Genomic DNA, 25,850 nt, shown 5'->3' with positions numbered 1-25,850 from the left:
AAACTATGAACCTTATGGCAAATACAAATAAGTTCGAATGATATTCATTTTTTTTCAAATTTCTCATGAAAAATATTTTATTAGACTTTAAAATATTAAATTTATCTCAGTAATTAAATGCGCAAAGGCGATGAAATTACTTTATTTTGTAAGATTCTAATCTATTTATCTCCTTACTCAGGCGAAGATATATATCTAACATCAAAATTACCAGGCTCGTTTATTGTGATAAGCTACTACTGGATTCACCCAATATTTCACCAATTAATTGTCTATCAGCACCAGCCATATGGCTCGTAGCAACAAGATAAGGGACATTATTTTTTGTACTAACAGATGGTTTGTATGGGTTACCATCTTTTGCTGATCTATTATACTTACTTGATATCAATCGTTTGTTACCGTATCCAGAACTTGCTCTTGGACTATTTTTACCAGAAGTTCTCTTAGATTGTCTTGCAAAAAATTCTTCCAACTCCAATTCTGCTCCTGGAGGTAGTTTTCTGGGAGTTTTCTCTCCATTAAGACGATTACTTGTAGGCAAATTATCTTCAATATCGGGGATTCTCAAATGTTCAAATAGGCTTCGTGAAGAAGCAGTACTATTTTTGAAATCGTTGACAGTATCTTGATCATTGTCTTCAAAGTCTAAATCTGAACTTTTATTTGGTGGCTGAGGAATTACTAGATCAACCGAATTTGAACTTAGCTTTTTCTCTTTAAGTAGGTCTTGTTCTTGTTTAATGCCATCGATTATTCCTTTTACGAAGTCTTCTTGGATAATTAACTTTTTCTTTTCTTTAATTTGTTTTGAATCTAACTCATTTATTTGACTTTTTTCTTTATTTATTCTAGTTTTTTCAGCATTTGATATCAATCCCTCTAAAGCACGTCTTAAGTCATTATCATGTTTATTTTGCATTATAGAAATATGTGACACTTGGGATCTCACATTTAAAAATTGATTGCGATTTACAAAAAAAGAAAATCTACTGCTTTGAATTATTAGCCTTTCTCCTATTGACAAATGATGAGGATTCATGCAAATTAATCTTAATTTGCCACTAGTTTCTTTTCCAAAAATCGATCTATACGTTAACCTTTGCAGAGAAGGGGCAGACCCCTGAATTAATTTATTCGCTCCTTCAAGCTCGTGAATTTCCCTCAATGCATATACTTCACCCAAACTAAGAATCTGAAAATTTGCTGTTCTATTAATTTTTTGAGTGATTCTTTGCTATTTTCTAGATAATTTGACACAGAACTTGCTTTTTCAATTTTATTGTATTTATTAGATTGACTTATTTTTGTAGCTTTCGCCTTAAATATTTTGTCTTTGTTATTCTCAAAGTCTTCACATTGAATGAAGTCTACAGAAATTAATAATAATAGTAGCAATAATAAAGGAAATATCATCACATTTATATTCACATAAAATAACAAAAAATTTAATGAAATAACAATTATAGATTTAAACATTAAGCAATATGCCGCCAAGAAATTATTTGGTAATTCTTAATATAATGAATTGGCAGTAAGACTTTTAATAATGCACTAAATAATTGATTATTGTTTATGCTTACGAAACACTGCGTTCTGATAAAATTTTACTGAGAGAATCAGAAAACCCTGTTGAAGATTTACTAGAAACGGATTTCATCTTTGCCAATTCCTCAAGTTCTTCTTTAATAGTTTTTTTTGTTGCGTAACTATTATCGATAGTTTTGTTTTGAGAACAAGGATTTATTTTTTCACTTGCATCTAGGATATTTGTGGAATTAAAAGTTGAATCAATAATTGAAGAGTTATTATCATCTCCGCTTGATATTAAAGAGTCCATTTTTGATCGTATCCCTTGTGAAATTGCTTTAGTATGGGTTTTGTTCTTGATCAATGTGTTTGAAATTGTATTACTTCTAAATACAGCGTTTTTTAACCCATTATTTCGAGGGGAAAAAAATTTGTTAAAGGTGCCCATATTTATTTGTTCACTATTATTTTTTTGATTAGGATCAGATATTTGACTAAATGTTTTGCTATGGATTATTAGATTATACAGCTCAATATGTTTGATCATTTGATCGGGATTGCTGCAAGGATCTGAGTGCCAAATTATACCATTAAGAGTGATACTCGTTAAAGGATTAATCTGTATATTTCTACTTTCTGTTGCAGAGTTCAAAGTTTTTAGATTTTTTAAAGCGATATTGCACTTTTTTTTTGCCTGATCGCTTCTTTTAGTAAAAATAATTCTTTCGAATTTTAATAAGAGAGATATATTTTCATTAATAGAAGTAATAATTTCAGAATCCGACATTAACTGTCTTTTCTTTTCTGAGTAGGCATATGAAATAGTGCTTAGTAATAACAGAATTCGGAAAGATAATAACTTTATGTTCATTTTTTTTTTTTATTTTACAAAATCTAATGTCATAGTCAACATAGATTTAAATCTGAGGAATTCCCGCCTTAGTTTTTGCAATAGATATTTCACATCACGACTATTAAAGTTAATTATGACAGCTTCGAGTAGTTTTTGACAGTTTTAGGAACTTTCGGATTCTGAGCATCTTATTTGTAAAATTTATTATAATTGATAATATATCACCGGGAATTATAGTTTGGGTGGGGATGGGGGGGCAAGCTCTTAAAGAGCGTGCAATAGCTTTTTTTTTGTCCGAAATGTAACTATCTCACTAATGCTAAAATTTTTTTAAATAAATATTCTAGGTAAAGGAGTGACTCTAGCTGAACGGAAGTGAATTTTAGCACGATGTCTAATATTGGAAATGAAGAGAATCATATTTTCTCAATCATAGAAATCTTTATTAAAAAAAACCATAAACAATACGTGTTTAATTCCATAAGGATTAACTCATTAGTGCGTGTTTTTAATGGAGTCACGCCAGAAATTTTATTAAATTTACTAAAAAATGCTGGAAAAAACACGGAGGAAGGCGATTCAAAGATTTATGCTAGTTCGAATACTACAGATGTACAAAAGGTGCTTTGCTTTATAAGCAAAGACATAGTTACCGTTAAATTTCATAACACCCCTGATATAACTCTTGCTAGATATTTTTTTGAATTCGACGAATGCCATATAATTCTATGCAACTGTTGTTATAAAGAATCGTATAACTTAAATACCTTTGACTTAATATTTTATATTCAGAACCAAGAATTTGGCCGCTCCAATGAAAATCATAACAGCAAAATGACGCTAATATCTGGAAGTTCAAGAAAATCATTCACAAATAAGTGCATGGTTCCATTTGGATCGGTATTAACTAATTATGGAACAATTTATGTAATTTATTCACTTTTCGCATGGTTGGTCTATATATTGATGGCTATCAAAAGATATTTGAGCACAAAAGTCTCCGAAGAAGAAATTGAAAAATTATTTATCAAAAACTATATTTCAAATCTTGATATCCAAACATGCAAAAAAGGAAATATTTAATACTTGACTATTAAGGAAACACAAATGCAAATTTTTGTATCCGCCTCACTTAGTTTGTAATTACAAAGTAATTCCGCATAATTATGAAAGAGCATAAATCTGCGATCGTTATACAAAGATATTTTCGTGGCTATATTACACGGTTAAGGACGTTATCCATCAAGTTAAGGAAAGAATTTTTTCGAATTATAGAAATACAGCAGAAGCTAAATATAAACTGCATAAAATTATATTCATCAAGCAAAGCACCTAATTTTTGATGGCGGTCTCTGACTCTCTGAGTCACAACAGTTCTTCCAAACCGTTAATAACACTCGTGAAACTGAAATAGTCAAAAAAAATCAGCGTTTTGATATCCAAGATGGATTTTTATAACTTATAAGTTAGGTTTTTAGTAAAATAATTAATTTGTCAATTTGTTAAATTTTGTGTATTTGTGAGGCTTACTCGAACAAAACCTATTTTAATAATTAAAAGACTGCGAAATAGGCAATACTAAAACGATAATAATTATTGATTAATGGGTAATAAGTAATACTACGATTCATATGTCGAATTTTTTAACTTCCAAGCGTTTAATAAAACACCTTTTGTGGCTGAACAATAAAATACAATACTAAGTTGTATTGATCTCCTTCGAACCGCTGAACCCACAATATTAGCGGGCGTTGTTTTTTTAATGTTTTTTTCATAATAGTTTATTTTTGTTAAAGGATGGCATGTTCTCTGGGCGAGTCGCAAACAATTATGTCTGGCAATACAGACTGTGAAAAATATCTGTATGGAAGCCTTAAGGAGCTTGAGAAAGAACTCAACTTTTTGAGTATTCAAGAAGATTATATCAAAGATGAACAAAAAGGTTTGAAACGTGAATTCCAGCGTGCGAAGGAGGAAATCAAACGTATTCAATCAGTTCCGCTCGTTATTGGGCAATTCCTTGAAATGATAGATTCCAGATACGGAATTGTTTCTTCTACAGCAGGCTCAAATTATTATGTTAGGGTTCTTAGTACAATCAATAGAGAAGATCTTAAACCACCTGCGTCAGTCGCGCTTCATAGGCACAGTCATGCAATAGTTGATATTCTTCCTCCTGAAGCAGATTCTAGTATTCAAATGCTTCAAATGCAGGAAAAACCTGACGTAACATATTCTGATATTGGAGGGATGGATATTCAAAAGCAAGAAGTACGAGAAGCCGTTGAGTTGCCGCTTGTGTGTCCAGAATTGTATCAACAAATAGGAATTGATCCTCCAACTGGAGTGCTTCTATATGGACCTCCTGGAACTGGTAAAACTATGCTTGCTAAAGCTGTTGCTAATCACACAACAGCCACGTTTATTAGAGTCGTTGGGTCGGAGTTTGTACAAAAATATTTGGGTGAAGGCCCAAGGATGGTCCGCGACGTATTTCGTTTGGCAAGAGAAAACTCCCCAGCAATAGTGTTTATTGATGAAGTAGATTCAATTGCAACTAAACGTTTTGATGCACAAACTGGGGCAGATAGGGAAGTTCAACGTATTTTGCTCGAGCTTTTAAACCAAATGGATGGATTTGACCAAACAACGAATGTAAAAGTAATTATGGCGACTAACAGAGCAGATACCCTTGATCCTGCGCTATTGAGGCCCGGTAGACTTGATCGAAAAATAGAATTTCCATTACCTGATAGAAGACAAAGGAGATTGATATTCCAGACTATTACTGCAAAGATGAACTTGAGTGAAGAAGTTGATCTTGAAGAATATGTCTCCAGACCAGAAAAAATATCTGCAGCTGATATAGCCGCGATCTCTCAAGAGGCTGGTATGCAAGCTGTAAGGAAAAATAGATATGTTATTCTACCTAAGGATTTTGAAAAGGGATGGAAGATACACGTAAAAAAGAGTGATAGAGATTTTGATTTCTATAGTGTATAGCTTTTTATAATGAGTTATTTGAATCTGCATTTGATCGACTATTTGTAATTAGTTCTGAAATTTGGTGAATCAGGTGAATAAATACTTTCTGTAAACTATCATCGGTAATATCTTTCACTAATTTAATTAAATAATCCAATGCATTCCTTTGATATTCCAAATAATGCTCATTTATTTTTAATAAATTGTAACAATCTTTTACTACCGAACTATTTTTTCCATAGTTTTCAGAAATCTTAAGTTTCATTTCTTCATCAGCAATTTCAAGCGATTTTTGCAGTGGCCATGTAAGTTTAAACCTGCAAATATCATCGGCATTGCTATCATTAAATAAGTAGTCAGAAACATCATTGTGCACTTGATAGAATTCGCCCAGTTTATAGAGGATAGCTTCAATCAAGTTTAATTGTGCTGAAGAAACTTGAATTTCAGAAAGTGTTAAGCCAAAAAATACAGGCATATAAAACGTATAGCGAGAAGTCTTCATTTCTACCATTGAAAAGTATCTTTCGGATATTTTGTCAACTTTGGATAAATCAAAATATGACAGATCTAAATGTTGGCCCAATACCGTAAAAAAAATAGATTCATTGTATATTTTCTGGATTTTCATAACAATATCATCCCCGAATACACTAGAAAGCTCAAAGATCAGTGAAAGTGATAACATTTTCAGGAAAAAAATGTCATTAATTGCATTCGATTGACCATGAACAATATACCAACAAGGCGCTCCTCTTCTAAATTTACCAGAATCCATAATATCGTCCGCAATTAATATCAATGCTTGTATTGCTTCAACCACCCACCCTAACAAATAAATGGAGTCTCTCTTTATATTTGAATATGCTGAACTTAAACTTGAGATTAACACTAAAATTTTTCCACGAATATGCTTGCCTTTTTTTACGTTATAATCAATACAGTTTAAGTAATATTCGATTACCGGTTTTCTTATTTCATCATTTAATGGTAATTTTTCTAAAACATTATATATTATTACTTTAAATTTATCGTAATAATTAATGAAATCCGTATAATCATATTCTATTTGCAAATCATTCATTTTATTGAAAATTAATTGAGGGGTTAAATAATTATCGTGCAAAGAGCAAAAAATATTGAATCAATAAACTTTATTTTTAATAGATGAAAGAGAATCTAGATATTTTTTGTTTACCTTTTTTTGTGAGTAGAAATTATTATTAAATTAATAAACTTACTTTTTTACAAAACTCAGGATAATCGGCACATGCAGCCAATATCAAATCAACCAATTGATCTTCGAATATTAATAAAAGTGAAACAGATAAAACTAACCAAATAACTTACCTCTTTCTAAACATACTATCTGGCTTTCAATAGATGTAGCTTTTAAAGATCCACCTAATTTATTGATAACTTCATTTTTTTCGAGACTATTTCTTTCATTGATTAACTTTTGCAAATTTTGTTTTCTGTGGCTGCTTAAAGAATAACTAATTCTCTTTTTTTCTTTTAATTCGGCATTCCTAATGGGTGTTTGAAAGTTTGGCATTTATAACTGAAAAATATAAGCTAAAAAAAATAATTGAATAATGGAATCTTTTCGCGCAAAATAATTGATTAAAAAAAATGTTAAATGTAAATAAAACGCGTAGGAATTATGGAACTTGTTTGAATTAAATGTTTGTTATGAAAAAAAAAATTAAGTAAATCCAAACTTAAAACTAAAATTTTTAAAACTTTCATCAAAATGAATAAGATACATTTGTAACATCAATTAAAGCATGTTTAAATAGCATGCAATATAAACATGCGACATGCAATTACTAGTTAATTTCCCGTTGTTAAAACATTTAGAACTATTCTTTGAATTTTTATGGTTATTTATGGTACCTGAAACTCAATTCAATTTTAGAAAGCATAAAAGCGACCTAAGAAAATTATCTTTGGTCATCTTTATAACAATAGATGTGTTATATGCAGGAGTGCTCGCAGTTTCATTTGGGAAAGTTTGTGACACACCGTTGAAGGCATGGCTCGTTGGTGCAATACTATTGGTAAGAAATTTAAATAATAAGTAATTCTTCATTAATGATAAATTAGTCCTATCCTGCTTCTAAGCTTATGGCTATAATAGAATCCACATTTGGGCAAAAGTAAGTTCGTCTTAAATACAAAGAAATACATTATATAAAAGAAGTTTTGCAATAATAGGTGAATCTATAATGTTTTTGGCAAGTTTTCTTTGGTTCACAATGGGGACTGTTTGGGTAAGTTGAAAATTCATTATAATTATTCGATTACTTGTTTAGGTAAATACTTCTTTAGTTTGTCAAAGCACTGCGCCTGCACTTTGGTGGACGGTATGTTGAAAATTAACTAAAAAAACTAAAAATTTTGCATGTTCAGACGTTTGTTACAATTTCTTCAATTTGGTTTTTTACAGCAGGTTTGGCACTTTCTTTAATTGGAATAACAGTTTACCATATGATTGCTACGGGAGGCTCAAATCCAGAATTTAATAGTATCTCAGATAAGCCTACGATGTAAAATATTCAATAAATGATTTCAAGTAAACATTTAGTGTTGAATAAATGTTCTTTTAATGTTTTTTGAAATGTTGATGAATTTCATAGATTATTAAATACAATTAAATGACGTGAATTGTTTATTTAACGTTTTGAAAAAAAAAAAAAATTATAAATTTTCCCAAATCAACAAAGTAGATAACTCAAAATTTAATTCCTCTAAACTGTTGCAATGTTTCTTGTAGATTTGTTGATGAACTTCCATTGTTTCCCGTTAAAATTGATGACAACACATATGTTTTTGGTAATTCTGTTGTTATAGAAATATTCGCAAGGATCCCACAACACTGGATATCAATAAAATTTGCATCAAATAGTTGTATCCACCTTAAACCAGGTCTAAGGCATGAAACAGGAATTGAAGCTGCTGCAATAAATTCAGACTGTATCGAATCTGATGACTTAACCTCGAAATTAATAATCGAAATTTCTGGGCAAAGAACATTGAATGTAAATGGAGACAAGTTTTCCCATTTTGGATTAAACCCATTATTATTTATTACAGGCGTTCTGTATGACTTGAACTCTTCGCTGGGCCCTCCAAAAACAGAAATAGTAATGTATGGTGAAAGTTTATTCCCAGATATTAGGCCTGCAATTCCACGTGAGAACTGCGATAGATTGTCAGGGAGCTGGTGAGCTGATAATATTTGGATACACACTCTAACAGGAGGGATATCAAAGAGCTCTAAAGTTTCTAAAGGGTTCATAGGATCGAATACCCGTCCATCAAAGCACTTTTTTAGGCACATTTTTGGTTTTAATACGTAGCCACTTTTTGAGCCACCATTTTGTCTGAATCTCCCTTCATTCAATAATAAAGCAGTTCCAACTGCTTGGTAATTCAATGCGACAATCTGAGCTCCGTATGACCATGGTATTAAAGGATTATAGTTTGAACTCGATATACGTGTACCTGATGGATAAACTCTACATAGATGATCTTGATGGAACTTTGCAAGGCTCATACTTGAGTCTTTCGCAAAGCGCAGAAATTTTGTTTCAACAAGAGAACCAATGCTCATTCTTCTTCGATTTTCAAAATTGGACAGTTGTATCGCATTTCCTGGAAGGGAAATTAGACTAGAATATAATCTCCTCTTAGTCTGATTTTGATTGTAAGACAAGGCTTGCTTTTCATTTTTAATCCCTGTATTATTGGACATTTCAAGGTCAATTTCTAATATGTCTGGGTTTAGATCATTTTTTTCATTATCTTCATTAATAACCCCTGCTCTTAAATCAAAACTAATATCTTCTTTTGGGACCTTAGCTTTGACAAGAAATTTATACTTAAGTTCATTTGGGGTGGGAAGTCTATCACTCCCATCATTTGGGGGAATATAAAGAGAATCGCCTAATACGTTCAATATTATTTCCGCAACCTTTTCACGTTGTTTATCAGATGCATGCATTTCAAGTGATAAAATAATCGGATATGGAGATATCTGGAAAGCATAGTCTTTGCATGCTCGAATTACATCTTCAAAGTAAACCTTAGATGTTAAAGTGTGGCCATGGTAAATAATTGGTAATCCATCTGGGCCATTCCAAACATCCAACTCTACGCATCTACATCCTTGAAGTAATACAGTTATATATTGTCCAATCTCGGATTTTGAAGTTAGTTGGTCGCCAGTTAAATATGTATTGTGGCTCGAAGCTATCCAGTAGTGTGAAATAGGTTCATCCATTGATTGATATACATCTCTTTTTAATGGATCAAATGCGGAGTTAAATTCTGAAGACATTAGAATATTGAACCCAATTTCAGTAATACCACCCCTTTCAATAAACGGTTCTTTCATATTTAATACAGCATTAACTAGTGATTCTAATGAGTTTGACGGATCCATTCCTTGAACATCTATCAGAAAATTACGAAATTTATTCGCACTCATAACATTTGTATCTGGATCCTTATATTCATCAAATAAATCACGCAACTCAGGGAGTATTAAAAGCTGAGTTAACAAATTTCTAAATTCCTTATAATCAAGTGCACCATTATTATCATTATCATATTCACAAAAGAGAGCGTGAGTATAATCTTTAGATACTGGCATCTGCAATCTCTTTGTTAAACGCATTAACTCTGAGAAGCTTATTGAACCAGAGTTATCTAAATCTGAAAGTTCCCATTGACGCCTGATGTAGTCGTGAGTGTAAAAATGTTTAGCATCAACAATTTTTTTTGTTCCTTTAATTTTTGAAACTAATTTCTCTCTTTGAGCAAGAGCATGACTTACTAATAGCCCGACCATCCAAAATTTCCATTCTTCTTTATTTGCGCATAAAAGTCTTAGTGTTTTATTTCTTTTTCCTATTACTACTAGTTCAATCCCAAAATTAGAATTGATATACTCCTTCTTTGTACATTTCTTTGACCTCCAAAAGTCACTATCAGATCCTGGAAGAATGTGGTTTACATCATTTAGATATAAAGTCTGAATAAATACCACTTTTCTAGAACAAATTAAAGTTTTTTTTTTATACCACTTTACGCATCCAGAATCTAGGTCAATTTCAAAGTTATATCTTGAAAAGCGTCTACTACCAATACAAGAACGCGGATATTTATATAGGTAAGAACCACTTTTGCATGTATCTAGTGCAATATCTACATCAACTTCATGAAGCAATTGCATGAGTCTTTCACTTACAACTATATTCAATTTGTTTACTACATCCTCAAATGTGCGAACGGATATTACATATTCGGATAGATCTTGACTTCCGAGCAATCTATTAATGCTAATTTCTCCATTACAATCTAACAACGGCCGAAACATTATATTTATATTGCGAGCAACTTAACATGCAATCGTAATTTGCACGGCAGGTAGCGTTACAGCGGTAGGAATATTTGTGCCGCCAAAAAAGACATTCTTCCGTACAAAATACTTTCCTTTACTTCTTAGTATTTTAATTATTTGTTTATTTGTTTTCTTTATATGTAGATATTTTATAATGATGATGATTCGCTTTATCCGTGTTTCAATTGAGTACAATATTCTGTACAATGAGACATTTTGCGCATTCTGAAGTTATAGTTTTATTGCACAATGCCACAGTATCAACGTAGATTGTTGCTACCGTCCATGTTTGTGCATAAATTAACGAGAATACAATAGGAACTCCAAAATGAACTGCTGATTTTTGGAGGCTGATAGTACTCTACATTTTCCATTTTAATCGTCTAAAAGATTTTTAACTACTTATCCTTGCGCGCCTCTGTCTGGTTATTTGTTGACTTTTAGCGTTATTATTCAATGGAGAGAATAACTCTTGTTTCAAATCATAATGGCATATATTCTTTTGATAGAAATACTGGGACTGTATCGCAAACATTCAAGGATTGTAATGCATCCAAGTTTAGTGTTTCCTATATAGGTAATTCTACAAAATATCTTGCTGGCTTCCAAGCAAACAAATCAACTTTACACATATGGAGCAATAAAAGCGATCCAATTTACAGAGTTTCACTTCCTGAAATAATAAAATGCTGCGAGTTTCAAGATGATGGTGGTATTGTTTATGCAGGTGGTCTTTCAGGAACCGTTTACATTTGGGTAATAACCACAGGGCAGCTTTTAAATTGCTGGCTTCCGCATTATAAACCTATAAATAAAATAAAGCTGATACAAGGCAATTCAATATTGGTTACATGTAGTGATGATTGCTATATACAAGCATTTCTGACTAGTGAATTACTTGAAAGCAACAACTCCTTAACTTTTCCAAAACCACTCATTAAATGGAATGCTCACTCTGCTTCAATAAATGATTTCTTTCCCTTAAATTTGACAAACAGCTTTTCGGATATATCTATTATTTCCATTGGAGGAGACTTTTCATTAAACTTTCTTACATTCAGATCTGAAAAACCCTTAGCAAACCTAAATTTCTCGACTCAATTATACTCCTGTACTTCCTCAGAATGTGGTAAATTAGTTTTCATAGGAGGTGGAAATGGCATAATTTATAAAATATATTATGACAGTATACCTACTCTGAATAGCTGTATTTCCAAGTTATTTGGCCATTCTGGGCCTGTTAAAGCTTGCATTTGCTCTAAGGATAAAATATTCTCATCCGCAAATGATGGAGTAAGAATTTGGGATATAACAACGGGGTCATGCATTGCTCAACTACCTCAATTTGGAGATGGTATACTGTCTATTTTGAATACTAATTTGTCAATCAGTTATTTATCTTTATCTATTCCTATTTTCAAACCTTTACAAAGGAATATTTCTAAGTATTCTAATGTAATGGGGGTTAATATCCCAACTAAAGATAGGAGAGCAGACATAAAAAATGAAATTTATCATCTTTCAAACAGAACAGATGCTATTTGTTATTTAAATATGTCTTTGCTAACTTTTAATGGCATTTCTAAAAAGCGTTTAAGCCAAATGAATACAATGAAAAATAGTACCTTTACGAGTGAATATAATAACATGATCAAACTTGCAGTTGAAAAATGCATTTCTCTGGAATCATCAAAGCTGAGATCAAATTATAGTATCCATGATAATAACTTTGAGCTTTTGAGAACTTGTACTATTCCCTATTCCAAGTTTAAAGAAATTAAAACTATAAAAGCTGAAGAAGAAAAAAAAGTTCAAGTCGCAAGTCAAAATTTTAAAAGTCTACCAAAAATTAAGTATAAATTTATCAAGAGCTGTAGTATAGGTAAATTTTCCAGAAAGCAATACTTAAGAATGTTACTTAGAAAAAAATACCTAAAACTCTCTAGACATTAAACAAATCACCTCCAAACGTGAGCTTCCGTGGCTTAGTCGGTTATAGCATTCGGCTGTTAACCGAAGGGTCGACGGTTCGATTCCGTCCGGGAGCGTTTTTTTAGTCAAATTTTAATTTTTATTTCATGTTTTTTGGAATCTGTTAAATTCTTGTTAACAACAATAAATTGCAGGAATTCATTGATTTTAAAAAGGGTTTATGATTTCAAAATTTCAGTTTTTAACCCCTCGCATCCGTTTTAATACTTAGATTTGGGGGGATTCAAATAATTTTTTTGAAATAAAATAACTAACATGCTAATTTATGTTGGTTAATGAGCAATCAAAAAAAATAAATGATAGACTTGGTAGCTTGTCTTATAACTGGAAAATAATGAGTGATGCTCCTGAACTTTTTAATTTACCCACCAATAAATATGAAGAGTTAGGAAAATTAAATAAATCAACCTTGAGAAAGAAAAATCAACTTTGTTCAAATATTAATGTAAATAAAGCAGACCACTCAAAGGCTTTCGTTCAAGAAAATAAGAATATTGTCTCTCAGCTATCCAAAGCTATGAATAAAGATCATTCTATTGAATATGAGCAGCCAATAATCGAAGGTTGGCTACATAAATGGACTAATATGGTAAACACTTGGAAACCGAGGTATTTTAGACTTTACCCTGGAATTTTATGTTATATGAAGGGTTCAAAAATCAGGAAAATTAATATACCAAACAAATCTTGCTACATCGACATTTATTCGAGTAAATGTAATCGAATTTCGCTGAGATACCCCAGTGATTCAAATAGTGACTTGCATTTGAAAGCATGTTCACTCGAATCAAAACTTGCTTGGATAAATTCTCTAATTTATTCTATGAACACAAAAGCACTTCTTGGGAAAGAATTGTTTTTTAACAAAATAAATTCTCGTAATTCATCTATTTCATATAAAGATTCGCTTAACATTCGTAACATTCCTTTTTTAACGAATTTATTATATGAGCTAATAAAAACAAGAAATTTGATTTTAGACGAAATTTCAGAGAAGAGAGTTAAATCTAGCAAAAATAACATCACCAAATATTTCGACAAATTAATTGATACGGTTTTCGAGAAAACATGCAATATTAATTTAGTTAAACTTCATGAATGCGATATTTATTCATCGCTATTCAGTTTAATAAATACAGAAGAGGATATTGGAAAAATTAGTATTAAAAGCAATAGAGACTTACACGCCTCTGAATTGACAGAAGAAATATTTTATGATGCTTTTTCAGATTTTGAAAATGATACTGAATCAGAGAAAACATTGAATACTCCCAATATCTTTCCTAAAAAAGATGAATGTCATTGTTGTTTTTGGAAAAAGAACCCATATAAATATCGTATGACATTACCGTTTCTTCAACAAAAGCCACGCTTTAATTTGTGGGCATCCATAAAGGAATCTATAACGAAGGATATTTCACGAATAACAATTCCAATTCAGTTCAATGAACCAACATCATTATTACAACGACTTGCAGAAGATTTTAGGTATTCATCTATACTAGAGAATGCGTCCCTTTACGATTCTAGTATAGATCGTCTTCGTGAAATAACTATATTTTCTATTACTCCTTATGTATCTTCAATTGGGAGGATATTTAAACCATTCAACCCTTTGCTTGGCGAAACTTTCGAATTTTCCCATCGAGGTTTTAGATTTATTGCCGAACAAGTAGGCCACCATCCTCCTACTACAGCATTTTATGTTGAGCATCATCCAACAAATATTAATGACAAAATTCCAAAAATTGGGCATACAAATAATCCCTTGTATTCAGTATGGGGACAAGTTGGAAATAAATCTCGTTTTACAGGTCAAAGCTTAGAGCTTACTGTGATAGGAAATGTTAATGTAATACTGAATGATAAAGGTGATAATTACACCTTTAACCGACCAAAATTACTCATTCACAATATAATATTTGGTAAACTTTGGATAGAAATTGTGGGGATTAGCACTATAATAAATCGAAAAACTTTAGAATTTTCATTAATCGAATATCAGAAAGGTGGATGGTTTAGTAATGATTTGTTTAATATTAAAGGACTTGTGTTTAATAAGTATGGAAAACCAATCTATAAAATAGGAGGGAAATGGGACACTAAGATTTGGTATGAATCTTGTAAATTTGATCAAGAGTTTACTAAAGAAAATATCTTCATTAAATCAAACTTAGACTCAGAAAAGGTAATTAAACAGAGAGAAAATTATAAACTCTACGGGGAATCAGTTGAGACAAGTTCAAATATAATTCCTACAAGTTGCTTATATTTACTGTCAATTTGGGATAAAATTGAATCTATCCCTTCAACTCGCAAGACAGCATGGGTAGCCGAAGCTAAGCCCTTCCAGAGCGAAAAATTCTTTGGGTTCGCTGAAATGACATTTGAACTCAACGAAATTTCACCACAGTATGATATTAATATACCTGGTGTAAATATGCCTTGCACTGACTCTAGGTACAGGCCAGATCAGAGAGCATATGAAAATGGACATATTGAGTGGGCAATTAAAGAGAAGAGAAGGCTCGAGGAAAAGCAAAGAGCAAACGCAAAAAAAAGGTTAAATGGCGAAGCTGATTATTCTCCAAAATGGTTTTCCAAGGAATTAGATGATTCTACCGGAAAATTTAATTGGAAATTCAATCATAAATACTGGGCTCATAAAGACCAGCAAATCGAATTTGCAGATTTACCAAATATTTTTTGATAAATGAGGAGGGGCGTCACTCATAAAGTTGTGTACCAGTATTATTTACGTATTGCATAATACTTTGAGAGTCGTCAGTGAACAAACCATCTGTTTTTAAAGTTTTAATAAAATAGTCGTATTCTTCGTAAATATCTTTGAAGTACGACAATATAGACTCTGGTCTAAATGTATACGGTACAACAATTAGACCAAGTTCATGTGCTTTAGAAACAAAGTGGCTTGAGCTAGGCAAAGTATTATTTGAAGTGTTAGTTAGATCGATCAAGTCCTCTTTATAAGGAGACACAACATTTGCAAATTTCGAAATGTACTCTATATCGCAAGTCACATATTTCATTTCTCCACCATTTTCCACATCCTCAATTGCATATACAAAGTTGTTTTCACTATCTCTAGTTAAAAGTTGTACCAAATTTACCTCACTCTTAGCGCGTATATATTCTAAATTAGATGGCTCAAAACTTTGAATATAAACTGCATCAGTCTTTTTATTAATGCCAAATCTATCCAATGCATCTAGTAATTTGTCAGTAATGTTATCAATTCCTTTTCTCTCATGTAAAGTGGGATATTTAATCTCAATATATAATCCAGGGAAATTGCCATCGAACCCAGAAACACTAAACTTCAGGAACTCATCTAGTGTAAGTATATCATATATTCCATTTAGACCTGGATTTCTGTTATTGTATTTCTTTTCATGAGTGCATTTGATTCTTTTGATTTCTTCATATGTAAGATCCCATGAAAATATACCCGTGATTGCATCATTACTGTTATTATCATAAAGGATTTCTGTTCTCCTGAGGTGGCTAAATTCGATCAAATCATCAATATTTGTAGACTCGGATAAGTTTGGGCTGTGCCTCAAAATCAATACACCATCTTTAGTTGAGACGACATCACATTCAATAAAATTCACTCCATGTTTTGCTGCAAGAGAATATGCAGCTAAGGATTCTTCTGGCACGAAATAAGATGCGCCTCTATGAGCAACTAAATGAAGACTTGCTTTTGCCCTCACCATCATGTAGAAAATAATTAAATAAATACCAGGCATTTAAAGTATTGCAAAAACTATCAGCCAAGGTTTGCGCCAGGACTTGAAAAAAAAAAAAAATAAATAAATAAATTAGAATAATTTGGAATAATTTGGTTAAAGTTAAAGAACAAAATTATTATCTCAAATAATCAAATGGCCAATCTAAACCTTACAGCAATAACGTTTATTACAAATAGTAGCTACTTTTTAGAATATCCGTTTGGATTGTTAAATTGCCAATCATAAGCAGACTTACATGCATCAAAAATACTGTGTTTCGCCTTCCATCCTAGCTCCTTTTCTGCTTTTGATGGATCAGCAATTACACTCGCCAAATCTCCAGGACGCCTATTTATTATTTCATAAGGAATTTGTTTCCCGCTAGCATTTTCAAAATTTTTAACCATTTCTAGTACGGAAATCCCGCTTCCACAACCCAAATTATAAATATCTAGAGTTTTGTCCGTGTTGCTTAAATTCAATAATTTTTCGAGAGCCTTGACATGTCCATTTGCTAGATCAGTTACGTGAATATAGTCTCTTACTCCTGTTCCATCCCGAGTTGGCCAGTCATTGCCGAAAACGAACAATTTCTCTTTTCTTCCAATTGATACAAGTTGTATATATGGAAGTAGGTTATTTGGCTCTTCCGGGTCTTCACCTATTAAGGAAGATGGATGGCAGCCAACGGGATTGAAGTACCTTAGTATTGAAAATTTTGTATTTTTGGATGCAGTGTAAATATCTTTCATCATAAGTTCTATCATGAACTTTGTTTGGCCATATGGATTTGATGCCCCTAATGGGTCAGTTTCCAAAAGAGGTGTAGGTTTTGGTAAATAAACTGTTGCACTTGAGGAAAATACTAAAATATTGCAATTAGCTTCTTTCATCACCTCTAGTAATCTAATAGTTCCGACAACATTATTTTCGTAGTATTCTAATGGTTGGGAAACAGAAACTCCAACAGCCTTAAGTCCTGCAAAGTGAATCACAGCATTGTACCTCTCTTTCAAAAACAAATCTAACATTCTTTCTTTATCTCTAATATCAATTTCAAAGAAAGGAACCTTAACTTTGGTGATTTTTTCAATCCTGTTTACAACTTCGGGGTCTGAATTTGAAAAATTATCTAGTATATGAACAGAATAACCCTCTTCAATAAGAGCTATTACGGTATGACTACCTATGTAGCCGGCTCCACCTGTACATAAAATTTTTATCTCGCTTTTACTCATTTTTTAGAATATAGTGAAAAATATTTGTGTGCGCTGTGCTATGCATAATATTTTTTTCGCATTGTCTGTGAATACATCATTTTCCCTGAACATGCTCGAAAAAAAAAGAAAATCTGAATTTTATTTTGTGATGAAAAGTAAACTTCAAATTAATTAAAAATTAAGAACAAAGAAACTTCATTTAATATTTTTGGAATGATATTAATAAATATCTAAAAAATAAGATAATTTTAAGTTTTAATATGAATTAAAAATTCGTTCTAAAAGCTTCTCAAAGATGATTAATAAGGAGAAAAGAATTGATCAGGAAAGGATATTTTTAGATAGCTTTGATTATTCAGAGCTAGAAAAAGCCGACCCAACACTATCAGGCGGTTTTAATGTTGTATATAGAAGAACTTGCCCTGTTGAAATTAGATTAATAGATTCAGACGATGTGGAAGAAATTGGAACAACGGAGAATATTAATTTTAGGGTAATGATAAAAGGAACGAAGTCGCTCCCTGACACTATAAGATTTGAAATAACATGCGATAATGATCTTTTTCTTTTTTACACACGCGATTTTTCAGTCTCAGATTTTAACGAGCTGAAGGTTGTGCAAAATCTTGTCTGTGACTATAGCGACTTCACAGAAACATTTTGCAGAATAGTAAATAATACTATCCAAGATCAATTGGGATGTTTTGCAAAGTTTTGCCTTAGAGTTGATGGAAGTGCAAAGTTAACTTTTATTCAAGTTATGGAATATAAATTTTTAGAACTGCTTTCCATTGACTTTCAACAGACTCCAGAAGAAATTATAAGAAACTCGATTTCTTTTAGATACTCCTTTATGAAAAGTAAAGTTGCATTAATGGAAGGAAGATTCTTAGAAATTTCAAATCTGTTAAGCATCAGAAATCCAAATTTATTACATTATTTACAGAAAAATTCAAATTGTATTAGAAACAAGTATTAGAGTTGCTTGACTAATTAAATAATTCTCTATCTCCCCTTTTTGTATATTCCAGTATCTATATCAATTATGTCTTTTTTAATACAGTCAACTACAGTTCTGTTTACTTCAAGAGATACGTTACATGTTCTAGAGAGCAAATATTCAATTGAAAATTCAACAAATGCATTGCTGGTTCCTATAGAATTTAGAAATGCATTTAGATTCTCATCGCTTTGCAATTTTAAATTTGAAAATGAATCCAAAAAATCAAAATTGAAGTCTTCCTCTGCCTCTTTAGTTTCAAAGAGTTTTTCATCTATAATCTCTTCAAACATTAATGGAATACCTTTATTATCAATGGCGCTATTGTATAATTTGGATCTAACTTGCGAATAGACTTCTTGTAGACTTTTTTCTTGAAGATCGTCGGAAAAAACGTGTTTAAAGTCATGCTCAACTAGTAAATATATTTCTCTCCTACTCAAATCATTTATAATAAATTCAGAAGCCTCATCAACAGCATAATACTTAACATAACTCAATAGTTTATTATAGTAGAAATTTGCTCGTTTAATTCTTTCTCTGCCCATATCTCGAGCAGATTCAATCCGCTCAAATAAATCTTTGGATGTTAGTTTTTTCTCTTGAATTTCCAATTTTTCTTCTGATTTTTTTCGTCTAAAAAAATTTCTATTGGGTCTGGAATAATTAAAAATACGCTTTAAATTAATAATCTCTCCACCTTCAAATTCATTTTTCATCGAGCGTAATTGAAGCCTGTTACTTAAATGAGCAATATTTATATGAGAATCTTTGTCATCATTTATGTCGGAATTTTCAAATATGAATTTTTCACTGATTTTTTTAGTTGACGAAGTACAATTAATACTATTCCGTTTATTATTTAACTGATCAGATTTACTTAGTATCTTACCCCTAAATATTTTAATCATATCATTAAAGTTTTTCCTTTGGTTACTTTTAAATATGTATGCATCATTATTCTCGAGTGACTCTGACATTTCAAGTTAAATTTTTTTTTACCTTAAAATATTCCCGGCAAAGTTTTCCTCGCAGTAATAAATATTTTTTTTTCAAAATATTTTATAAAATCGGAAGAAAGATAAAATATTGGCAAAATGACATGAATTACAACGTAAACTTATTATAACAATAGTAAAAAACTTCAAAATATTTTATTACACATTAAACAAACGTCTTGAAAACATAATTCTTAATTCTATATTTCTAATGTTTGTTTGCTACATGAAATGTTCGGCAAAAGATTTAGAATTTCTTTGTATGAAGTATATTATTTCAAAGAATTTTTTTTTTTTTTCGAATATATCACCTTTCCCTAATTAGCGCCAGTAGAGTTTATTTTTCTCTACTTTATGACAATGGTGCAGCCCAAAAAGAAATTTAGAAAAATCAAATTACAAGATGAAAATGATGTTTGGAAAAGAGGATCTATTGAAAAGAATATTGATGATAGTTTAAATTCTGGTAAATTATTTACTTTTGATACTAAGATACTTTTTAATTCACGAAGTAACTTGGATCGTAAAAAAAAAAATTGTGATACTATTAAAAAAAGATGCAAGCTTAAGTATTTTAACAAGGATGGTGCTGATGCAAGTATGTCCAAGCAGCCCTTGGAGAAGGTTCGTAACCTCAATCCAAATGAACTCGATATTTGGGGAAGCTCAGTTTCAACTTCGAAAAGTGTAAACAGTAGAATGAATTATCCAGGCGAACTTTTAAGGATCAAAGGTCCCTCTATTCAAATTCCTCATTCCGGTCAATCAATCAATCCATCAGAGCCTGATAGGCAAGATGCGTTACTTAGATCATCTTCCGTTTTATAACATAAACGCTAATGGTAGAAATAATGCCTTTCCTGCTTCTTTAGTTAATTCATTTATTTCAAGTTACTATGAATCTGATCAAGTTATAAAACTAACAGAGCCACAAAAATATCACTTGGTAAATTCTTTGTTAAATGGTAAAGTTTTGGGTCTTGACTCTATTGCTGATTTAGAATTAGTCAGTGATACTAAAGATGAAATAGATAATAATTCATATTCTCGTCAACAAAACAATGGAATTAGGAAAAAAAAATCCGAGATAAATAGAGAAATCCGAAGAAAAAAAGAACTTATGTTTAACAAGGAAAAGACAAAAATCAAGAAACTAAATAAAGACGTTCAAAATATGGGTAAGTATAAATAATTTATTTTCTCAATTAATATACTTTTTTTTTAGATATGTTAATTCAAGATATCGACGAATTTAGCTGTAATCTAGAGAACAGAAGGATTTATTTGACGATTCTAAAAGAGCAAATAGAATCTGCGAGAAGATTGGGAGTTTTGTCAAAGATTAAAATAGGAAGGAACACCCATAAGGAAAATCCAATTGGAACTTTGTCGGAAGTTGATATTCAATCAAGTAATGGGTCTTTAAGAAAGTTGCACATAGAAGATAAATCATTTTCTAGAGATATCGTTTCTAATATTTATAGGAGGGGGTTAATAGAGATTCCACCTGCCAACGATGCTTACTATGGCAGAAGATTACAAAAACTCCTCAGGAGAAAAAGAAGGTCGAAAAAAATTGTTAAAAAAGTTCGGTTTTTTTAACTAGATTTTTTTTTATTACGAAATACAAGCGCTAATTTTTCTGCTTAAATAATTTTTATTTTTCAATATTTGTAAGCATTTTATTTATTTTATTAAGTTTTATGTATGGAAAAGGGGACTAAAGTTAGAAATAGAACAATTTCGAGTTCTAATTTCTCATCTAATGGCTATCTTGTTTCAGTAACAAGTGTGTTTAATGTTCCCAAAAATGATAATATTAATTTGGACTCAAAAACTAATCAATCTGAACATTTTAAAATAATTGCCCAGCTTACAAATAGTAATAGACTTTATAAGATTTCCCCCGTAACGAAAACATTGTCTGAGAATCAAAACCAAATTATTTACTTTGATATATCACTCTATAATGAATGGTCAACTGCATGTTCATTTGTTAATACAGGCGATGTAATTGAAATTTTTGGTGGATACGTTTCTAAAAATAAAAATAGCATAACTTATGAGTTTTCAGTTTCGAAGAGAAATTCCTCAATGGTTGTCTGGAGGAGCGGTTTTGAACATATTCCTGCAGTATTAACTCACGCAGCAGTATTATGTAGTAAAGGCAATATTTATCTTCCTGCATGGGCAAGAATATACAATGACAGGACTAAATTGGAACCTACAGAAATTGGTATGAATAATCAAAATTCTTCTTCAGTTATTGAATCTTTGGATTTCAATGGAAGTTTTGAGCAATTTAATTGCATTACCAATAACTTAGATTATAAAAAAAGCAATGAAATTTATCATTCCATCCTCAAAAAAAGAAAGGCATCAAGTGCTTATAAGAATGTTCCCCAAACCATTCAATATTCATATATTGACAGATTGTCTGATATTATTCCCAAAGTTAGCGTAAATCTTTATGGCGTTGTATTAGAAGTTGGAAACAATCCAATAAAAAGATGCGGTTCACGCACCTCGCAAATTTTTTTGAATGTAACGCTAATTGATCCTTCTGTTATTGAGTTAGTTCCAATGGATAGTTATTCAATTTCAATTCTTGATGAATTACTTTCAGGAATATATAATTATAAAAATCGGCCACGATTAAACCCAAACTTCCCAACAATTTCTCTAGAAATAGCTACCGAAGGTGATGCAAACACTCTTCCAATTATCAATTTTGGAGATATTATAAGAGTCCATAGAGTAGAACCAACAATTTCAAAACAGAAATACATTGATTTGCCATGTAATGTAAAAAATACTTCTATACGTGTTTGGTCCATTCATGACTTAGACATTGAAAGTATATATTCCAAGTATTCATCGGATGAAGAGATTTTTGATAGCCAAGATTGCTATTTCACAGTAGAAAATGCTATAAAAGTAGGGGGAAATCAGCAAAGAACAACTTTTACTAAAGATGATTCATTGAGATTGTTAAAGTTACAAAGATGGTTTTATGAATTGTTTCATGATTTTCCTTTCTTTTCCATTTCTCCTTATACGAAAACGCTTAAATACCTTTCAAATTCAAGTGAAAATCACAACAGACAATTTGGAGATATTATTGTATTTATTCACGATATTTGTATTCTATCTGATTTTTTTAAAAAACCAACTTCTGAAAATAACAAGTTTCAAATAGAAAAGAAACTCCCTAAACAAGAAAATTTATGTTTTATTGTAACAGAGCATAAACAATGTGAAAGGATTAATTTAGATAGCCTAATGAAAAATAATTATGATCAAGTATTTGTTGTTTATGTTTCTGAAAATCATAACTTTGGGTTAAGAGATTATTTTATTAACAATAAAAAACCATTATCATATGGAGACTGGATTAGAATAAAAAATGTATCAATCCTTGGTACTGATTACTTTACACACATAAATGGAGAACTTGTTGGCCCATTTACTGTAATAGATACGAATAGATCTAGAATTACGCGTCTTCCATTTTGGTCAGGAGATGTCAAATTAAACTCAAGTAGGATTTCTCCTATTTCAAAAAGTAAAGCACTTCAGACGCATTGATCAATTGAAATTTTTTCAAATTAATCATCCTAATTAGAATTAACATTGGAATATTCGAATAAACTTAGATAACTATCTTTAATAAATAACTCCTATGCATTTTTTTCTCGAGGATTAATTTCAATAAAATCAAACTTTGGGATATAATTTTTGTTAATGCTAAAATAATTATATAATTTAGTACAATCTTAGTTTAAATTGGGTTATTGGATGGCTTATTATTTCTTTGTGATGCCTATTTTCACAATTGTGTTATAATAATTCATTTAATGTATTTTAGTTTTATATAAAGTACTGTATAATTGCTGTCTCTTCAGAAAATTCCGTATTACAATCTTTAGAACAAGTATATATTATTATTGTTGACCATTCAGAACTGCATTTACAGAAAATATCTTTTTCTCCAAACAAGTTTTCCCACTCGTATATTATTGAAGAAATTATTTGAAATTCAAAGACTTTGTTTGAACCACATTCCTTACAAGTTGGAATATTTATTTTTTTCGGACTTTCTGAATAAAGAGGAGTACCACCGAAGCAATACCTAATTATTTGTCTTGGAAATTTTGAGATTTCTGAAGAAAAATTGTGCAAATATCTATCCTTATCAAATATATAGCAACTTTCTTCAGTATTAGATGGATCTAAATGTTCGTTATCGCTTTTATCAGATGAGACATCAGAGTCTGAACATTTTTCGATTTCAATTGGATCGTTATCGGCATTAGAAATGTAAGAATCCAACAAAAATTTAATTTTGATATCACTATTATCAACATCACTTTCTGATATATATTTGATCAAATAACTTTTTCGGTCCAATTTCCTACTAAATAAATTTTCAATTATTTTTGAATCGTTTTGAATATTTTGATTTATAACTGATGTATTAATATCTATACCTGCTGATTGAAGCCAATCATCAGTTAGAATGCCACTTTCCTTATTTGGAAAACTTTCAGTTGCGTTGAGTGAATTTGATTCAAGAGAGGACCTAAAAGTAGCCCAATTCATGCTACAATAATTATTTTCACAATAAAACAAATATATAACTCGTCTTTTAACAATTGAATATGGAGTATTCCTGAAAAATAAATTCAATATAGTTTCCATAGTTATAAATAATTTATTTAACTTACAACTGTAATATAAATTTCAAAGGTAGGCTGCATTTTTCACAATTGACTTTAATTTCTCTAGTTAAAAAATCCTAAGTATATTAAATTGTTTGGTTTATTCCAAAAAAATAACTTACTGGGTAACCACCCAACTTGCTATCTACTTCCAGATATTCCTTCAGATTACCTTCATTTTTAATTTCTCTACCAAGGTATCCGAGCACTGCCATTTTTTATTTAAAATATTTCAAATTTGACAAACAAAATAAACGCGCGATTGTGTGTTGATTATTTTTTTAGCATTTTAAAAAATAATAAATAAATAAAATACGTAAATTAATGTGAACAGTTGTGTCTAGTATGAATAATAATGAATTGGTAGATATTATTGATACATTCATTAGCGTGGAGGAGTTAAATAGAAATTTAGATGAGTTTATCGACTCTCATAGTGAATGTATCGGTGCCCTACGTAAATATTTACTTGATAGTATTCGCGAGTTTATATTCGGGGAAAGTAGCACTAATACGCGATTAAAAACTATTAAAGGCATTAACTCATCCTTAAAAGGCTTATGCTGTAACTTTGGGCATCTTGTTTTTCCCTCGAATGGCCTTATTCAATTTTTTTACAGGCTTATAAGTAAAATTTTTACTAAAAATTTTTTTTTCTTACCCTACTTAAATGTAAATGAAGAAAATGAAGTTTTTTTTCAGAGATCAAATGACAATGAAATGATTTATTGTTGTGTCTCATCGCTTCTGACCATTTTGAAGCTATTGTCGAATGGAAACAAATATTTATATATGGTATTTGTTAACGAAACCATAATGAATATAAATAAACTAAACTCAGCTTTGAAATACAAGAAATTTTCGAAAAACAGTTGTAATCATTCACAAAGCATTGATATTTACTCTTCATTTCTTCAAGCTATTAAGTTGAATTCTAAGCATATAAATGTAGCAGAATCTCCTGTTTGTGTTGACTTGCCAAGGGAAAATAATTGGTTTATTTATTTAATGGGACATATCACAATACAACTACTTTTAAATCAAATTATTTGTTTCGAAGATTCATCCATTAGAGACAGATTAATTATTGCTTGGCTCAGGGTACTAAATTCATGCATTACAACTAGACAACTAGAATTTATTGGAATGATATTATACATCCTGAAGAACATTACACTTAATTTTAAAAAAGAAGTAAGTAATCCAAATATTTTCTATTTGATAAAAAATAATACTGTTGAATCTCTTTATGACGAAGATGTAGTAAATCAGTTCACAAATATTTTACCATGCTATATTGCACACTGCGTACATAATACTTCCACTATAGTTCTGTTTGGAGAATTTACAATTTGGTACTTAAATGGGTTTTTGAGGGCATGCTTATTT

At 30.8% G+C, this 25,850-nt stretch overlaps 18 protein-coding genes and 1 non-coding gene across 19 annotated transcripts in view; 10 read left to right on the top strand and 9 right to left on the bottom strand.

The window, feature by feature from the left end:
* Positions 1–220: 220 nt before the first annotated feature.
* Positions 221–1,042, bottom strand: Chro.40281 (hypothetical protein). Its single annotated transcript, XM_662538.1, has 1 exon — positions 221–1,042. The coding sequence occupies one exon, from the start codon at positions 1,040–1,042 to the stop codon at positions 221–223; it is 822 nt and encodes a 273-aa protein (XP_667630.1).
* A 537-nt stretch (positions 1,043–1,579) lies between these two features.
* Positions 1,580–2,401, bottom strand: Chro.40282 (hypothetical protein). The annotated part of the gene is made up of 1 exon (XM_662537.1): positions 1,580–2,401. One exon carries the CDS (start codon positions 2,399–2,401, stop codon positions 1,580–1,582), a length of 822 nt encoding a protein of 273 aa, XP_667629.1.
* Positions 2,402–2,773: 372 nt separating this feature from the next.
* Positions 2,774–3,466, top strand: Chro.40283 (hypothetical protein). The annotated part of the gene is made up of 1 exon (XM_662536.1): positions 2,774–3,466. The coding sequence occupies one exon, from the start codon at positions 2,774–2,776 to the stop codon at positions 3,464–3,466; it is 693 nt and encodes a 230-aa protein (XP_667628.1).
* A 714-nt stretch (positions 3,467–4,180) lies between these two features.
* Positions 4,181–5,386, top strand: Chro.40284 (26S proteasome AAA-ATPase subunit RPT3). The annotated part of the gene is made up of 1 exon (XM_662535.1): positions 4,181–5,386. One exon carries the CDS (start codon positions 4,181–4,183, stop codon positions 5,384–5,386), a length of 1,206 nt encoding a protein of 401 aa, XP_667627.1.
* A 4-nt stretch (positions 5,387–5,390) lies between these two features.
* Positions 5,391–6,452, bottom strand: Chro.40285 (farnesyl pyrophosphate synthase). Its single annotated transcript, XM_662534.1, has 1 exon — positions 5,391–6,452. One exon carries the CDS (start codon positions 6,450–6,452, stop codon positions 5,391–5,393), a length of 1,062 nt encoding a protein of 353 aa, XP_667626.1.
* Positions 6,453–6,701: 249 nt separating this feature from the next.
* Positions 6,702–6,923, bottom strand: Chro.40286 (hypothetical protein). The annotated part of the gene is made up of 1 exon (XM_662533.1): positions 6,702–6,923. The coding sequence occupies one exon, from the start codon at positions 6,921–6,923 to the stop codon at positions 6,702–6,704; it is 222 nt and encodes a 73-aa protein (XP_667625.1).
* Positions 6,924–8,102: 1,179 nt separating this feature from the next.
* Chro.40288 (phospholipase C, delta) lies at positions 8,103–10,751 on the bottom strand. The annotated part of the gene is made up of 1 exon (XM_662532.1): positions 8,103–10,751. One exon carries the CDS (start codon positions 10,749–10,751, stop codon positions 8,103–8,105), a length of 2,649 nt encoding a protein of 882 aa, XP_667624.1.
* Positions 10,752–11,231: 480 nt separating this feature from the next.
* Positions 11,232–12,728, top strand: Chro.40289 (involved in processing ITS2; Ynl182cp). Its single annotated transcript, XM_662531.1, has 1 exon — positions 11,232–12,728. The coding sequence occupies one exon, from the start codon at positions 11,232–11,234 to the stop codon at positions 12,726–12,728; it is 1,497 nt and encodes a 498-aa protein (XP_667623.1).
* Positions 12,729–12,749: 21 nt separating this feature from the next.
* Positions 12,750–12,823, top strand: trnN. The gene has a single exon. It is a non-coding gene; the product is annotated as a tRNA-Asn (tRNA).
* Positions 12,824–13,032: 209 nt separating this feature from the next.
* Positions 13,033–15,477, top strand: Chro.40290 (RIKEN cDNA C130070J12 gene). Its single annotated transcript, XM_662530.1, has 1 exon — positions 13,033–15,477. One exon carries the CDS (start codon positions 13,033–13,035, stop codon positions 15,475–15,477), a length of 2,445 nt encoding a protein of 814 aa, XP_667622.1.
* Positions 15,478–15,493: 16 nt separating this feature from the next.
* On the bottom strand, positions 15,494–16,540 carry Chro.40291 (glycerophosphodiester phosphodiesterase -related). Its single annotated transcript, XM_662529.1, has 1 exon — positions 15,494–16,540. The coding sequence occupies one exon, from the start codon at positions 16,538–16,540 to the stop codon at positions 15,494–15,496; it is 1,047 nt and encodes a 348-aa protein (XP_667621.1).
* Positions 16,541–16,722: 182 nt separating this feature from the next.
* Positions 16,723–17,760, bottom strand: Chro.40292 (UDP-glucose 4-epimerase). Its single annotated transcript, XM_662528.1, has 1 exon — positions 16,723–17,760. The coding sequence occupies one exon, from the start codon at positions 17,758–17,760 to the stop codon at positions 16,723–16,725; it is 1,038 nt and encodes a 345-aa protein (XP_667620.1).
* A 277-nt stretch (positions 17,761–18,037) lies between these two features.
* Positions 18,038–18,721, top strand: Chro.40293 (hypothetical protein). The annotated part of the gene is made up of 1 exon (XM_662527.1): positions 18,038–18,721. One exon carries the CDS (start codon positions 18,038–18,040, stop codon positions 18,719–18,721), a length of 684 nt encoding a protein of 227 aa, XP_667619.1.
* Positions 18,722–18,747: 26 nt separating this feature from the next.
* Positions 18,748–19,722, bottom strand: Chro.40294 (hypothetical protein). Its single annotated transcript, XM_662526.1, has 1 exon — positions 18,748–19,722. One exon carries the CDS (start codon positions 19,720–19,722, stop codon positions 18,748–18,750), a length of 975 nt encoding a protein of 324 aa, XP_667618.1.
* A 372-nt stretch (positions 19,723–20,094) lies between these two features.
* On the top strand, positions 20,095–20,568 carry Chro.40295 (hypothetical protein). The annotated part of the gene is made up of 1 exon (XM_662525.1): positions 20,095–20,568. One exon carries the CDS (start codon positions 20,095–20,097, stop codon positions 20,566–20,568), a length of 474 nt encoding a protein of 157 aa, XP_667617.1.
* Positions 20,569–20,967: 399 nt separating this feature from the next.
* Positions 20,968–21,342, top strand: Chro.40296 (hypothetical protein). Its single annotated transcript, XM_662524.1, has 1 exon — positions 20,968–21,342. One exon carries the CDS (start codon positions 20,968–20,970, stop codon positions 21,340–21,342), a length of 375 nt encoding a protein of 124 aa, XP_667616.1.
* A 105-nt stretch (positions 21,343–21,447) lies between these two features.
* Positions 21,448–23,328, top strand: Chro.40297 (hypothetical protein). Its single annotated transcript, XM_662523.1, has 1 exon — positions 21,448–23,328. One exon carries the CDS (start codon positions 21,448–21,450, stop codon positions 23,326–23,328), a length of 1,881 nt encoding a protein of 626 aa, XP_667615.1.
* Positions 23,329–23,610: 282 nt separating this feature from the next.
* Chro.40298 (MGC13096) lies at positions 23,611–24,441 on the bottom strand. The annotated part of the gene is made up of 1 exon (XM_662522.1): positions 23,611–24,441. The coding sequence occupies one exon, from the start codon at positions 24,439–24,441 to the stop codon at positions 23,611–23,613; it is 831 nt and encodes a 276-aa protein (XP_667614.1).
* A 365-nt stretch (positions 24,442–24,806) lies between these two features.
* Positions 24,807–25,850, top strand: part of Chro.40299 (hypothetical protein) — a 1,062-nt gene continuing 18 nt past the window's right edge. Inside the window, one exon of the mRNA XM_662521.1 lies at positions 24,807–25,850. This exon is cut by the window's right edge and continues 18 nt beyond it. Within this exon, the coding sequence (XP_667613.1) occupies positions 24,807–25,850 (1,044 nt within the window).

This window comes from Cryptosporidium hominis (assembly GCF_000006425.1).
Source record: "Cryptosporidium hominis TU502 chromosome 4 CHRO014115, whole genome shotgun sequence".
NCBI classification, from domain to species: domain Eukaryota; phylum Apicomplexa; class Conoidasida; order Eucoccidiorida; family Cryptosporidiidae; genus Cryptosporidium; species Cryptosporidium hominis.
The sequence above is the reverse complement of the archived record's forward strand: the minus strand, read 5'-3'. Positions and strand labels throughout refer to the sequence as shown.